The sequence below is a fragment of the Dipteris shenzhenensis genome, chromosome 1, assembly GCF_047967505.1.
Source record: "Dipteris shenzhenensis isolate YYH24624 ecotype China chromosome 1, Dip_SZ_1.0, whole genome shotgun sequence".
Taxonomy (NCBI): Eukaryota; Viridiplantae; Streptophyta; class Polypodiopsida; order Gleicheniales; family Dipteridaceae; genus Dipteris; species Dipteris shenzhenensis.
The window spans coordinates 17,071,385-17,087,536 of record NC_141596.1 but is presented as its reverse complement, the minus strand read 5'-3'; the positions used below and the strand labels follow the sequence as shown (position 1 = coordinate 17,087,536).

General features: G+C 41.2%; 1 protein-coding gene and 1 pseudogene across 1 annotated transcript; one reads left to right on the top strand and one right to left on the bottom strand.

Annotated features, from left to right (window-relative positions):
- Window positions 1-7,604: 7,604 nt before the first annotated feature.
- On the top strand, window positions 7,605-8,335 carry LOC147905473 (uncharacterized; annotated as a pseudogene).
- Window positions 8,336-11,261: 2,926 nt separating this feature from the next.
- Window positions 11,262-13,114, bottom strand: LOC147905472 (12-oxophytodienoate reductase 3-like). Its single transcript, XM_087380123.1, has 5 exons — window positions 12,896-13,114; window positions 12,646-12,786; window positions 12,407-12,537; window positions 12,107-12,289; window positions 11,262-12,005 (listed from the first exon to the last, which is right to left on the bottom strand). The coding sequence occupies exons 1-5, from the start codon at window positions 12,988-12,990 to the stop codon at window positions 11,281-11,283; spliced, it is 1,275 nt and encodes a 424-aa protein (XP_087236249.1). The 5' UTR covers window positions 12,991-13,114; the 3' UTR covers window positions 11,262-11,280.
- Between the last annotated feature and the right edge of the window lie 3,038 nt (window positions 13,115-16,152).

The following is a 16,152-nucleotide window of genomic DNA, read 5'->3' as shown; positions in this document are numbered from 1 at the left end:
TCAGCTACCTGATCCTCTGTGCTAACATAAACTAGATCAATAAGACCTAGTAACACTTTCTCCTACACATAGTGATAATGCACCTCAATGTGCTTTATTCTAGCATGAAAGACTGGGTTCTTTGCCAAGTGTATACTGCTCATGTTGTCACAATAAATGACAACTGGCCCATCTGTAGACTGATGCATATCATAGAGTAGCTTATGCAACCAAGCTACCTCACATGCAGCCATTGTTGCACCCCTGTACTCAGCCTCTGTGCTCGACAAGGCAACTGTAGGCTATTTCTTGCTGCTCCAAGTGACTGCAGCACTCCCAAAAGAGAACACATATCCACCGGTAGATCGTCTATTAGAAAAACCAGCCCAATCAGCATCAGTGTATCCATGCAACTGTATCTGAACCCGAGCCTCATAAAATAGTCCATACTGCAATGTGGACTTCACATACCTGAGTATGCGTCTAGCCGCATCCAAATGCGGTTTCCTTGGAGCCTGCATAAACTGACTTACCAACCCAACAGCATAGCTCAAATCTGGCCTGGTAATAGTCATGTAAATCAAACTTCCTACTATGCGTCCGTACATAGTAGGGTCTTCCAGAAGCTCACCTGCATCTGCGCTCAGCTTCACATTCTGCTCCAATGGAACTGAATTAGGCTTACAGCCTGTCATCCCATATTTGGACAGCATGTCCAGTCCATACTACCTCTGCAAGAGCTGTATCCCACTTGGTGATCTAATCACCTCGATGCCCAAGAAATAACGCAGCTCTCCCAAATCCTTCATCTCAAACTTCTGCCTCAATAGCATTTTCACATGAAGGATATCTTCATCACTATCACCTGTGATGATCAAATCATCAACATAAATGACAAGCAGCATAATCCCTTTCTCTGTTTTTCTCACATAGAGTGAGAAATCTGCCTTGGAAATCTGAAAGCCAATAGTGACAAGATACTGTCCTATCTTGTCACACCATGCTCTAGGTGCTTGCTTCAAGCCATACAAGGCTTTCTTCAACCTGCAAACAAACTCAGGATGAATACCATGAACATAACCTGCTGGCTGCTCCATAAATACCTCTTCTTGCAAATCACCATTCAAGAAGGCATTCTTTACATCCATCTGATGAAAAGACCATCCCTTTGATGCAGCCATAGCAATGGCTGCTCTTACGGTTGCCATCCTTGCAACCGGGTTGAAAGTTTCTTCATAATCAATGCCATATGTCTGTGCATACCCCTTGACAACTAATCTTGCCTTGTATCTATTCACAGAACCATCTGCATTGTGCTTGATCTTATAAACCCACTTATAGCCAATTGTATTCTTGTCTTTAGGCAAAGGCACCAATTCCCATATAGTATTTGCATCCAAGGCATCCATTTCTTCATCCATGGCTTTCTCCCATTTTTCATTTCCCATGGCTTGCTCAAAAGAAGTGGGTTCTGGTTCCTGTATCACTTTGACCATATAGGCATAGTGAATGGCTGTAAATCCATCATATTTTAGCCTATCCACAGGATACCTAACCCTAGTAGACCTGCGCAAAATAGGCTCACTTCCAGGTGCTCTCAAAACATCCCTGGTCTTCCTTACTCCAGGTGTAACAACAGAAGGAATACCCAACTCATCATCAATGCTCTGCTCTGAGCCACTCGATTCACCATCCACATAAGAGTGACCTGCATTCACATCAAACATGGGCTGATCTACCTTCTCTTTTTCTTTTCGTGATGCCTGCGTACCACTATCTGCATTGCTTTGAGGAGATTCTTCTGATCTCAATCTACCTGTCCATGGTGAGGTATGTGAACCACTACTAGAGGACACTGCAGGTCCACTGATATTTTGTGATTACTGCTGTGAATTCTGTGCAGCATTACCATTTTGTGCATCTACATCAATCATCACATTTACTGGTTTACACCAGCTGCTCATCTCATCAAAAACAACATCTCTGCTCACTGTAAACTTACGAGTAGAGGGGTTATAGCATCTATACCCTTTCTGCTGCAGAGAATAGCCAATAAAGACGCACTTCTCAGCTTTTGGATCCAACTTGGACCTCAACTCATCTGGCACATGGACATAGGCAATGCAACCAAAAATCTTCAAATGAGAAATATCTGGTTTCCTACCAGTATACATCTCCTCTGGCGTCATGCCATGTATTGCTGCAGTGGGAGTCCTATTCATTATATAAACTGCTGTAGCAACTGCTTCAGCCCAATAATAATCTGGTAGATCTTTTTCATTTAGCATAGCCCGAGATACCTCTCCAATATGCCTGTTTTTCCTTTCTGCAATTCCATTTTGCTGTTGGGTATGACTGCATGAATATTGCTGCTTTATACCATGCTCCTGCAAGAACCTTGCAAACTCATTTGAGAGGTACTCTCCCCCTCCATCTGACCTTAGGCATTTTATTTGCAGGCCTGTTTCTTTTTCAACCATAGCTTTGAAAGCTTTGAAGTGCCCAAACACTTCACTTTTCTTTTTCATAAAATACACCCAAAGTTTTCTGCTGAAGTCATCAATAAATGTGACAAAATAGTGACAGCCACCAATAGATGCAGCTTTAGTAGTCCACACATCAGAGTGGATTAATTCCAATGGCTTTTTACTCTCTTGAACATGCCTAGGAAAAGGTTTCCTTGCCTGTTTCCCAAATTGACAGGCTTCACAAACCTTGTGCATTTCTGCAACCTTCAAGGCAATCCTGCAACAATATTTTGGGCTTGCATTGATTTAAGTCGCTGTATATTAACATGACCAATGCGTTTGTGCCAGATATCAATATCTGCAACTACACCGGTCCCATGTGCAAACATTGCTGCACTCAATTCAGGCATGTCCGCATCCAACGTAAACATCCTGCCTTTCTTCTTTCCTTTTGCTATCAAGTGACCATTATTTTTCATATCCTCAACAAAACATCCATGAGGATTGAATCTGACCTGCAAGCCCTACTCAACCATTTGACCAACAGAAACCAGGTTCTTGGTGATGTTCGGGACATGAAATACATCAGACAAGTATTTCTTTTTCCCATCCTGCATGGACAAAGGAATTTTGCCAATCTGCACAGTAGGATGTGCAGTATCATCACCAGTCTCCACAAATCCTAGTTTTTCCATTTTCCTTGCATCCTGCATCCATTCAGCATGACCTGTCATGTGGTTTGATGCACCTGAGTCAACATACCACACATCATTGCTTTCTTCTGCACTTGTCACAAAATTTGTCATATGCTGTACCATAAACAAATGTTCATTTCTGTCATCACCCTGTCTACTACAGGATGCATAATTGCCTTGCTGCAATTTTCCATTCATAATGTCATTCTGCTTTTTGTAGCAGTCTTTAGCCATATGCCCCATTTTACCACAATAGTAGCATTCAACATTGCTGTTTGCATTTTGGCCTCTCTGCCATCCACCACGGCCTCTTTGGCTCCCCCTGCCTCTAGAGTTACCACGTCCTCCTGCATAGGACTGGTTTTCTTGAGTTTGCTGCATATTCTGATTTCTACCACGGCCTCCAGATCGGCCTCCTCTACCTCTGCCTCTACCCCTTCCAGCATTTGAGTAGAAGACAGTTTCTTTTGAGGTTCCTCTTGAAGAAGATGCACCACCATTTCTCTGCTCTTCAGAAATTAGAAGAGCAATCAACTCCTCAAAATCAGGAAATTTTTCACGGATGGCAATGGATGTCCAGAATTGTGCATAATCCTTTCCTAGACCATTCAAGGTCACAGAAACTAAATCGTCATCATCCACTGGTGACCCAATGGAAGCAAGTGCATCCGCAAGTTTCTTCACCTTCATGTGGTAGTCATTGATGCTCATATTTTCTCTCTGCACATTGTGCAGCTCCTGCTTGAGCCTGCATTTTCCTGGCTTGCATATTTGTGCTGTACATTTTTGCCAAAGTATCCCATGCCTCCTTTGGCGTACTTGCATCCTGAATATGCACAATCATGGAGTCCGAAATACTGATAGACAGCCAGTACATAACTTTTCTGGCTCTCTCACGCCATCCTTTAAATGCTTGCATTTCCTGTTGATTGGGAACATTAGGAAGAACTGGTTCTTCTTCATTTCCTGTAATGAACTCCCAGTAGCCTTTTCCCATAAGGAAATTCATCATTCTAAACTTCCATGCTTGTAAGTTGTTCTTGTCAAGCTTTTCAGCGACAATCTGTGAAAGAGAATCAGATGCCATTACAGAACACTGCAAAATATTCTATCACTGCAAAAACACAGCTTTTGCCTCACACGGGTAGATCTGCAAAACTGACGAAAGTGGTATTTCACCACACGGTCACTTCCTAGTGACGATTTTGCATCAACAGGCAACAAGCATGAATATGCAACTCCCAATGTCTCTGCGCACAGGCATACGATGCAATTTCTGCGGCAACTTTTCACTGACCTGCAGAACAGTGGCCGCACAGCAAAAACAGGGCCTTTTTCTGAGTACCTGCGGAGAACTTCCGCCTCCAAAACGGGCCCCGAAATGACCTCGAATCAAAAAAATAAAGTCACCGAGGGCTTCGCCTTCACCCGCAGCATATAATGCCCTCTCACCACACAGCGAAGGGCGCACTCTTGCACTTCCAGCTGTGCTACCTGCAGAGATTTGCTCCCAAACTCGAAAAAGGAAAGCAACACTTGTCCTCTTACCAGGACACTGCGAACTTGGTTTGCTTTCTTCAGCTCCTTACCACGAACAAGGCTCTAATACCATGTGAAGATAGTGGGAGAGAGGGAAGGAGTCTCACTTGAGGCTTTCTCACAATCACAATGGGGGAATACACACAAAGGTGGAGGCTGAAAACAGTTTTCCTCTTCTTAGTTGTGTAAGCCAAAAGAACTCAAGTACAAAGAAATAGAAGAACCCTATATGTGGGTCTCAAACCAAACTCAACTAACTAAGGTGTCATACTAACTGAGCCACGAACTAGTGTAGATAAGGATAGTGGAATGTAGTGCGACTTTAAATGCTATATTGAGGTTGCTAATTGAAAGCATGACAACAAATGGTGGGATGAGCTTGAGAGATTTGTCTCAAAATATTATATGTGTGGGTGTTGATGGATGTTCGGTAATGCATGGGATTCAAGCTGGATTTTGTGTCCAATTGAAGAGGCTCTATGCTCCTTACATGGTTGGCATACATTGTATGGCTCACCGTACAAACTTGGCTTATAAGATTCTCCAAAGTTTTGATTGTGTGCAGAAGATAGAGGATTTGGTGAGAAAAGCATATGCTTTTTTTTCAAGGAGTCCTAAAAGATTCAATCAGTTTAAGGTGTTTGCAAAAGGAGTTAGCCAAGGTAAGAAGCTCTTGAAGCAAGTTGATACCAGGTGCATTTCACTCATTGGTCCAGTTCAACGCCTATATGAAGAATATAAATCAATCATTGGGACTGTGCATGCACTTGCTCTAAAGAAGGGAAAGGGGCGAGAAAAGGCCATAAGGCTGTTAAATCTCCTTAGTGATGCAGAAACATTTTTATATCTTGGTGGATTACTTCCAATGTTATGAGAGATGAATCATCTAATAAAAACAGCACAAGCACGGGACTGTTACATTATGGAGTATACTGTAGCACGAAAGCTCGCATGCTTGCAATTAATTACCCTCTATGGAGAAAGCTCAAGCTTCTCAAGCAAAGGGTTTGAGGAATGGAATACTAGTTTGGATATTGAGAATGAGAATAGCTTTTTATGCTATAATCAAAAAGGATGTTTGTGCATGGAGTCAAAAGGAAAATTGATAGAACTTCATCTCATGAGAAAGGTGAAGGGAGTTGAAAAGCATCGAAAAGTCAAACAGTCAACTTTTCCACAACTCATAAGCTTTGTTAGGAAAGAGCTTATTTCTGTGTGTGCCACTCTAGTTGATGAGATCCAACAACGGTTTCCTAAAGATGAACTCCTTGAATCATTTGCAATTGTTCACCCCATGTATTGGAACAATGAAAAAGACAAAAGAGTATTGATGATTGACTTCACTAACAAAGTTCAAGTCATTTCAAATCAATTTGGTCAAAGTGTGGAGCTGAATGACAATAGAGTGAATGCATTAATCTATCCCAAAGAGCTCATAAATCAGTCAGGCATCTTTGGGCAGACTATGTGGGAGCAATATAGCAAGCTAGAAGAACCATCAAAGCCTGGATCCATGACTAGATTGTGGAGGAAATTAGAGACAAACTTATATCTAAAGGAGAGAATGTCTGAGTACTTCAAGCTTGTTGATCTATGCCAAACAATGATTCTTGGTTCAGTGGAAGATGAGCGGGTGTTTAGTAGCTTGTCCTTCATAAAGAACAACTTGCGAAATAGACTTGAAAAGAATTTGGATACATGTTTGAGATTGTATACTACCAAACATGACCTTAGCACATTTCCATTTGAGGAGGCGTATGCTTTATGGGACTCAAATTGTCATAGAAGGACTATTAACAAGAATGCATTACAAGATGAAAGAGCATTTGAGCATGTCCAAAGCTTCCAAATTTGTGACAAATTTTCTGGCAAGTTTCACTTGCTTGTTTCTTCTCTTATTGGCACACTCTCTTATCTTGTTTTTATGCTTTTCAAGGTTTAGGGTTGCTGATGGTCTCCCTCTTTGATTTCATTGCTTGTGGTACAGTCTCTTACTTTATTCTATTGTTTTGCAAGGTGATCTCCACTTCCTGTTTTTTGCAATATTTTTGGTTTAACTCCTAAATATTGCATGAGCTACTTATTTTAACTGGTAAGCTTTATTATTCTCATTTTCAAATTCATATGGGTAGACCTTAGTAAAGAGGGAGTTATATCTATCAAGCTATGCAAGAGAGATTTATCAGAAATTCAGAATTAGTAATAGTTAGGTTAGTATAAGTATAAGACTAACACCAAATATCTAGCATTGACAGTATCTAACACTATTAGTATTAGTTTAGAACAGTCCAGAACACTTAGTTTGGAACAATTTAGAATAGTTAGGAACAGTAGTCCAAAACTAGAACAATTCATAATAGTTAGGAACAAGTAAGAACAATTTATTTTTTTATATCAAATATAGTTAGCAGTTTAAATGTTAGTATTAGATACAATTAGTTTGAATTAGTATCTAATCAGTACAAGTTGAATAGACTTAGTGTTAATATGGGCCTATAGTTAGTATAAGACTAACACAAATACGTTTAGTATTACAAAAGCTAGTAGTAGTATTAGTTGAAATAAATTCAATTACTATATTTTCTAGGAGTTCATGTTTGCACTTATTTTGGACAAATCTTTATGTTTTTTACTCTCAAGGAAATGGTTGTAAGAGCTTTTGATGGATATTACATGCAAAATAAAAATGTTGATCTTATCTTTTTAAAATATAGGCAAGTACTATATGTTGTAGGAGCTGAGATCTACAGTTGCTGGATATTGCACAAAACTTTTGGGTGGTGTACCCTCAAGGTAATTTTGTAATTCAAATGTCAATGTGGAATAAATGATGATGCATTGTGCTATTGTTGTTTGGGTTTCTCACAATTAATGCTATGAAGAACTTGCTACAATTATAGGTATTTGCTATGTGTTCCCTGATTTGTAGTTTAAAAGGGACTGCTTTGGACAAGAGCATAAAATCGTGTATTGGATACACGGCTATGATAAATGGCCATGAGCAATGGTGTTGGATGGAGTATATGTCCAAATTGCAATAAAGCAGAACTGAACATGAATTGCAGGTATGATTCTTCATTGCCTCTCTACACATCATTCTCTTCTTTCTTCTCATCATGATGAATCATAATCTATTATGCTATTGTGTAAGGTCTCATTTGTTGTTTGATTAATATCATGTAAATTTTTATGTGACTATAACTAGTTGCTATGCGTATCATGATGTGTAGTGTAGAAGGGAAGGGAGTAGTCTGCCAACACTTTGCTACATGGAGGCTGCCTAGGAACTCCCTTCTAGCACCCTTCCTAGAAGGGAGTAAAATACCAATTTTCCCAGATCCCTTCATGGTTAACCATCTAGGAACACCCTTTGGAGGTGAAACCTGGGCTCAGCTACCAGTGTGTCATCAGTGCACGTGACAGGTAGTCATGAGATGGATCTATTCAGATTAATTAGCTAGGCCTCATGTTGTTCTTATTTGTTTGACATATTGGTTGTGTGGTTTTTCTTGAACTAGGACTTGCAGCATCCACTTTTCAATTGTCCTCGACATTACCCCTGATGATGTAGTAGAAGTCGCAGTCTTGGGGGACATATCAACATAAGCTCCATGTGGGAAGGTAGTCTTGAAGGAGGCAAACATTGAACAATGAAATTTGAAATCGGGAGTTGGAACAACATGACACAGCAGTTGTGAGAGGTCCAAATATGCCCAATGGAAGCAGACACTATTTTTCTCCCCATGTGTAAGATCCGCGACTCAAATCTGGTATATACTTCTCGTATGTGTCACTCCCATTATGACAATATGCAAGGTTGCATGATGCTTTATGAACCATTTCATTTTTTGGTAAATTTTGCAGAATTTGCAGCAAGTATGACTATTTTTTGTATATCATGATGTGTATTGTAGAAGGGAAACATAATCAAGTGCACTGCTTTAAGCCATGCGGTGGTGTGAGAAAGGCACTATGAGCAATGGTATTGGCTAGAGTGTAAATTTGAATTGCGACAAAGCAGAGTTGGACATGAATAATAGGCATGATGCTTCATTGTCTTTCCCCCATGTCTTTCTCCTTGTCATTTTAGGGCTTCCTCACATATGTTATCATAACAAGAACAATAATTAGTTGAATGAGTACATGGTTTTATACCCCAATTGTCCCTTTTCATTGTGGGAAGGTGAACTGATGTCAAAGATGTCTTTCTTTTGTTGCAGGGACACTTACTTTGATCTACTACAAAGGTACCATGATGAGCTTGGATACCCATTTCCAAAAGCAAAGGAAGGATTGATCTACTACAAAAGTACCATGACGAGCTAAGATACCCATTTCCAAAAGCAAAGGAAGGATTGTATGAAAATCTTGTTAGCAGTTCTTTAGTTGATATATGTACTTTGTACATGTGCTAGGAAGTGCTTCACAAGTTTTCGATTTAAAATTTGTACAAGATCCAAGCTGAAGGTGAAAGTTTTTCTTATTGATGTATGATGATTCATGGCTTGCACTAATTAAGTGGTATGTAAAAATGACAACATGCAACAAAGAGGCAATTTTAAACATAAAAATGGAAAAGGTGCAATTGAGTCAACAATCTAAGGGGCATAGCCTCTTTTTGAATAAATTTATGTGTCATAATCATTGTTATGGGTAGAGAAATAAGTGCTAAGATAATCAAAAATTGGTTTCTAGGAAGGTAGCAAACACATCAATGATCAGATGTTTGAATATTGAGAATTTTTTTAGTCATGTGCATTGCATAACTAGAAACATGCATTCAACAAGATGGCACCTTGGGTGTTGTCTATATAAAATTTGAGAGAGAGAGAGAGAGAGAGAGAGTTCACAAAAGTTGCAAATGAATTATAGAATCACACAATTATGTTTGGGTACATGAACGTATCTATCACTTTGTAAAAATTAATGTAGACTCCTTAAGTAATGAGATAAATTTTTATAGTATACATTTGGAAAATTGACTTCAAAATTATTCGCCCAGAAGCTACACTTCAACATTTGATTTTGAAATTATTCGCCCAAATGTCATAGTGGGATTTTAGAATTTTAAAAAATAGCCCAATCATCTAGACTTAAGCTCTAATCATTGCTTGTTAAAATTTACCCTGCTTAGAAAATGAAAACTTCCTTCAAGGTTGCCTACTGTAACAAAAAGGAAATGGTGTGGAGGAATACTCCACTAGATAAAGGGGAGAGAGAGAGAGAGAGAGAGAGGTAGGTTTGGGGGGGGAAGGGAGAAAAGGTGGAGATGGTGTCCTAATAAGAGGACCTCCCCGCACTAGCTAGTGGCGTTGGGGAAGCCTCACTAGCAGGATAATCCCTATGGGTGTACTAGAATGTTGAACGATGGAGTTTTCTTGGCAGTGGACTGCTAGGCTAGAGGCTTGGATTTCTGGAATTCCAGGCCAGTATTTGGTTGATGGACTGGTTCAACCTATAAAATGGGGCATTTATTGCTATAAGTCTTCATCTTTAGTGGGGGAGAAAGGCATCTCCAATGTGGTGGAGACCTACAAAGCATGTTCCACCTAGTGTAGCCTAGAGGATTTGTCCAAAATATCCAACAGCCGAACGGGGGAAGGCAGATAGAAGGTAAGCATTGCCTACTGAATTGGTGGCCTCCCTAGCTTCATCTGCAACATGGGGAGGCCCTCTAAGAAGACTTGAGGAGACAAAGAAGGGGAGAGAGGGAGAGGCAGAGAAAGAGACTTTAAAGCCTGCATTCAAGTCCAATGAAGAAGAGTCCAACATATTGTCTAATACTAACAAGGTGAATGATATTCAATCATTCGTAAGGCCTGCCCAAGATAAAAAAAGTAAGCAAAAAGGAATCCACTGGAAATGGTGTAGAGGAAGACTGGAGGAGATAAAGGGGAGAGAGAGAGAGAGAGAGAGAGAGAGAGAGGGGGGGGGGGGGTGGGATAAAGGTGGAGATCCTCCATAAGAAGACTTGAGGAGATAAAGAAGGGAAAAGAGAGAGAGAGAGAGAGAGAGAGAGAGAGGGAGAGAGAGTAAACCTTTAAAGTCTCCATTGAAGTCCAATGAAGAAGAGCCAATAGGAAAAATGCACTTCCAAAAATTTCAAGAAATGTTAGTTTCTGCTTTCCTAACATTGCATCGTTGCTAAGGCTACCCAGAGGGCAGGCCAAAAATCGCACACTCACCCACCCATTTACACCCATGGTCCACTATGAGAGGCACATATGCTCGAGACCTACGCTACCAAAGAGAAAGGACTTATCCGTTAACACTTGAAGGAGCACTACTTCTCAAGTGGGTACGTTGCTAAGGGAACAAGGAGTCATCTCTAGCTGCTTTTCCTTAAAGAAAAAGATTAAAACATGTACTATAGCAGAGCTTGAGCTCGCTCAACAAGAGTAGCAAAGTTTTAAAGAAAAAGATTAAAACATGTACTATAGCATAGCTTGAGCTCGCTCAACAAGAGTAGCAAAGTTTAAACTTGAGGGAGCCTGCCTCTTATTTTAGATTATTAAGAGCTCGCTCAACAAGAGTAGCAAAGTTTAAACTTGAGGGAGCCTGCTTCTTATCTTATTTTAGATTATTAAGATGTAGCTCCATTAGATCAATCTGGGCGAGCCCGCCAGCACCGGCGTCCTGGGCGACGACGATACATGCTCCAACATCCTTCCACACTTGGGCGAGCTCGGTATGCGTAGAAGCATTCTTCTCCGCGCCTTCTCCTCCACCTCTTTCGCACTCAACATCGCATAGTCCAGGTACCCTTTCACCTGATCGTGCGTGTAGAAGGTCGCCCTGTCGTAGCGATTCAGCTTCGCCCCTACAGCAAACCGCAACGGCAGATCCGGATTTGAGATGAACAGCCTCCCATACGATATCAAATCAGCCGCCCCCGTCCTTATTGCCTCCATTCCTGACTCCTTGGTGTAGCCACCGCTGCTCATCACCAGTCCCTGGAAAGCTTTGCTGAAGAGCGAGCAGTCATCCGCGGTCTCCTTGAGTCCGCTCTCTCCTTTGTTGGTGAATCGAGGCTCCGTGATGTGCAAGTAAGCCAGGTTGAACTTGTTGAGCTCTCCTATTAAGTAGAGACCGAGAGCTTCCGGATTGGAGTCTGTTGCACCCAAGTGGTCGATAACGGGGGAAATCCGTATCGCAGTGCGGTCGTGCCCCATCTCTTGGACGACAGCAGAAAGAACCTCTAAGGCAAACCTGCAGCGGTTCTGAATGGAACCACCATATTCATCGCTGCGGTCGTTGATCCCGTCCTTGAAGAACTGATCGAAAAGGTATCCATGGGCAGCGTGAATTTCGATCCCATCGAACCCTGTAATAGATGAAAAGAGCCAGTTAGAAGCGAGACATAAGCAGGAGTGGAATATGGGACACAAAACGTAGAAGATCATTTGCAGCGTTCGTTCGTATAACCTGCTCGGCGAGCGTTTCTAGCGGCTTGGCGAAACAGGTCCACTATAGCAGGGACCTCATCAGTTTTCAGAGCGCGTGCTTGAGAGTACTCCGCCATGACCCCATCGGGAAGCCTGATGGACCATTCTTGAGGGACCACTTTGGCCGTTGACGAAACCGGAACACATCCTTTGGGCTGGTAGTCTGCATCATCGAACAATCACGATAAACACGAGATCGGGTACAATTTAAAGCTGCTCTACCTAGCTGTGGAATGTGGATAAATCTATCCGAATTTGCAATGCGTGAGGCACAACATACGTGTGTGAGATGCACGACCCACATGCCAGAGCTGGCAGAAGATGATACCACCCTTTTCATGTACCCCTTGTACAACTTTCTTCCATGCTTCGACTTGCGCCTCGGCCCAAATACCTGGAGCGTGCGGAAACCTGAGGAGCAAAGAGAGATTCCTTCATTATCAAAAAGGACACATTGCAAGAGAGTACAGCATCAGCTTTCCGACGGTTTTGGTTCGAGGGGACGAAAGGGGTGCCTACCCGATGCCCTCTTGGGCTACCGCGACTCCCTCAGAGATCAGCAACCCACCCGGGGTTGCTCTTTGGGAATAGTAATCTATGTGGGCACGCTGAGGAACATAGTCGAGGGCTCGGCAACGAGTAACAGGAGCCAAAACGACCCTGAGCATGAGCAGCAGCAGAAGTGAGAGATGAGATTCTTTCAAAGCATCACATGGCAGCAAGGGCAAGACAAGAAGAAGCTGGATGGTGGAAGGAACGAGGATGCTACCTGTGGGAAAGCTGAAAATTCCCGAGCTTCAGAGGAGATAGCAACGTGGTGAAGACATCATCTTCGCGGTTGTAGGCGAGGGATGTTTTGCGCATAGTAAGGAGTTGGGGAGGAGGGAGGAGGAGTGAGATGTATGAAGGAGGAGGAGGTGTATGGAGCAGGGAAGAAGATAGCTCAGCTAACGAGCTAATGTCGAAGCAACCTCTAATATTGTGATGAAAGATGTTGTAACTAAGTAATGTGGGGAGAGATGGGAGGAGGAGCTGAATATATAAGAGCGAATGGCGTACCTTACCTACCTAGTCGTAGTTGAAGAAGAGCACCACGAGATTTTGACACAATTCAAACCCCCTCCCCACGGCACACTCCTGATTCATCGTCGTCAAGTTTCCAATTTGGACTTGCTCTTCGGAGATTAAAATTCCAACCGCAATCAATTGCCTCATGCGCAAACATATAGAAAAGTGGTTTGCACCTTATGGTACACTTATCTACGAGGGCATCCTCCCTAAAGACCTAGAGGGATCACACTAACACATGAGCATAATTCACAATGTGCGACAAAGTTTGGGTGGGTCACTCATCCATCATGGTCTTTTTAGCATTAGGCTAGTTTAGTTCAACCTCTTGCCTTGAAATTGAGAATCTAAATGCTTAAGGAGATCTACCTTTAGACAATGCAAACAATGAGAGTCCTAACACTCTAGTGTAACCATCTTCAAATTTGACCATGCAATTAAATCATACATTTACTAAGTGAGTTTTTTCAAAGTCAATATAAGACATCCAAATCATCATAATCTTAGCCAATCATATTGAATGCCTTTGAACTCTTCTACTACACATTTCCTCTCTCAAAAGCTAGTCATAGTCTTGGAATTTCAAAGTTCTTGGACATTTCTTTCATGAAATGCTTGTTGTGAACTCTTCTATTCTTGGATGCATGTTGTTCAAAGTTTTATCTTCTTAAGTTGAATTATTTTTTAAGTATGAAAAATTAGAATCTAGATCCGCTTCTTGGTTCATTAGGATAGTTCTCTTGATTTCTTCGCTACTATCGGTAGTGATATTTTGTTCAATACATAAAATAAAATAACATTGACACTTGTTTTTGGCATGCCGTTAGGTAGCCTTAGTGAAGGTTCAACAACTTTCAAAACCAAAAATATTTTCTAGTATTTTTCAGATGTGTTTTTCTTTCAAATTCTTTGATTGGTTGGTGTGTTGGACTTTAGAGCATCTCTTTCAAACTTGGGTTTGCTTTTTTGGAAGTGCATTCATTCCCTCTCTCTCCTCTTCCACATTTTTGTTAAAATTTGGACGTGCATTCATTGAACATTCCCTCTCCCTCCTCTTCCATCTCTCTCTACCTTTTTCTCCCTTTCTCTCTCTCTCTTCTCCTTCTTCTTCTCTCTCTCTCTTCTTTTTCTCTCTCTCTTGGCATGTCACATGAATAAAATTCAACTTGTTAGAATTTTTAGAAGCGTATTTTTTGGCCTGCCCTGCTATGGGTAGGCCTTAGTGAAGGCTTCAGCTTTGGGGATGGGCAAATTTCTGATTTTTTTGGCCTGCCCTGCTGTGGGTAGGCCTTAGTGAAGGCTTCAACTTTGGAGATGGGCAAAATTTTGAATTTTTTAAAAGTTTTTATTGGGAATTGTTGATTGGCCACTTGTCTGTTTTTGGTTTTTTTTGATTGATTATCTCTACCCATTCCTCCCTCTTTCTCTCTCTTTTTATTTCAAGGTAAGCCCTACCCCACCCCCCCTCTCTCTCCCTCTCTTCTCCTTTCTCTCTCTCTCTCTCTCTTTTCCAATCTATGCATTTGAGGTAGGCCTTTTGAATGCTTTATGAGCATTCATCTTGTTTTTTTAATATAAAAGGTTGAATATATTAAAGGGGTTGGTACAAAAAGGACCAGATTACAAAATTTGGTTATATAAAAAAGAGCCATGTACCCCTAGCCTATGCTATGGAGCAGACTAGACCCCAAAATGGGCCCTTGAGATAGGATGAGGAGGGTGGCAAGGGTTGTGTGCATATACCTTCACACTTTAAGGAGTATGGCTTACGGAGAGGTTGTATTGTCATTGCACTCATTGCAAGTGAGAAGTACGACATCAATGCCGTATTGTCATGTGCCACTTGAGGATGTATGGGGAGGAGCCCAAAGCAGTACCCACTGTTGGTGGTGCACATGGTGATGGATCATCGAAAAGTCAATGCTATTTGAGTTCATGATTAATATTGCCTGCATACATGACACAAAATCTTGAGACAAGATCTTATATTTACACGAAACCTTGAGACAAGATGAGGAGGGTGGTGAGGGTGGTGTGCATACGTATACCTTTACACCTTGAGGAGTATAGTCTCCTGGATGTGCCAAATGATGAGGAGGGTATGGTGGACATGATGGATTCTATTTTTAGGGGCAATGCATGTGATGTTCGAGTCTAAGGCCATGTACATGGTATCTTTAATAGAGGAGTTACAGATCTTATGGACAGGAGTGCAGGTCTGATATTTCCAGAGATCCTAGACATACCAATGACATTTTTGTGTGGAACACATCGATTGAAAGAGAGTCACGTATGATTATGGAGTCATGGCTAACTTCACACAAGATAGTCGGGCAAGTGCTTCGGATACCAATCTTCTCTCCTCGCAATTGGATTATTGTGGGACCATACACAAAATCTATAAATTTGATTTCAGATGATTTAGTATTTTCATTCTTGATGTAAAATGGTTTAGAACTATTTATGACGGTCTTTGTTCTTCTCGAGTATTGTGAGCAGGTGCATACTAATGATTTAATTAATTGAATCTTTTGTTTTTAAATATCAATTGGTACATGTACTTAAGCATAGTTTCATATAATTGATGGCATTTGGCACCCATCTTCAATATAGGTGGTTTTTCATTTGGACCATTTTGATCCAAGATGGTGGTATGTGATCCAAGTTGCACCACGAAGTAAGCAAAATTGAAGATATAGATGTGGATATGGGGATGCCACTACGAATGCCAGATCCAATTGATCTAGATGGATTTAGAGAAGAAACACAATATGAGCCAAGAGGAAGATGTGCATAATGACATCATACGGGAGGAAGATGGAGATCATGATATTGAGAAAGAAGCATCAAGAATCACCCGACTTTATTGAAGAAGATGATCAAGTCTATGGTGAACGTATGATGCTAGAGTATGATGATGATATAGGAGATCAACTTAGTAAACTTGTTTGGTGCACT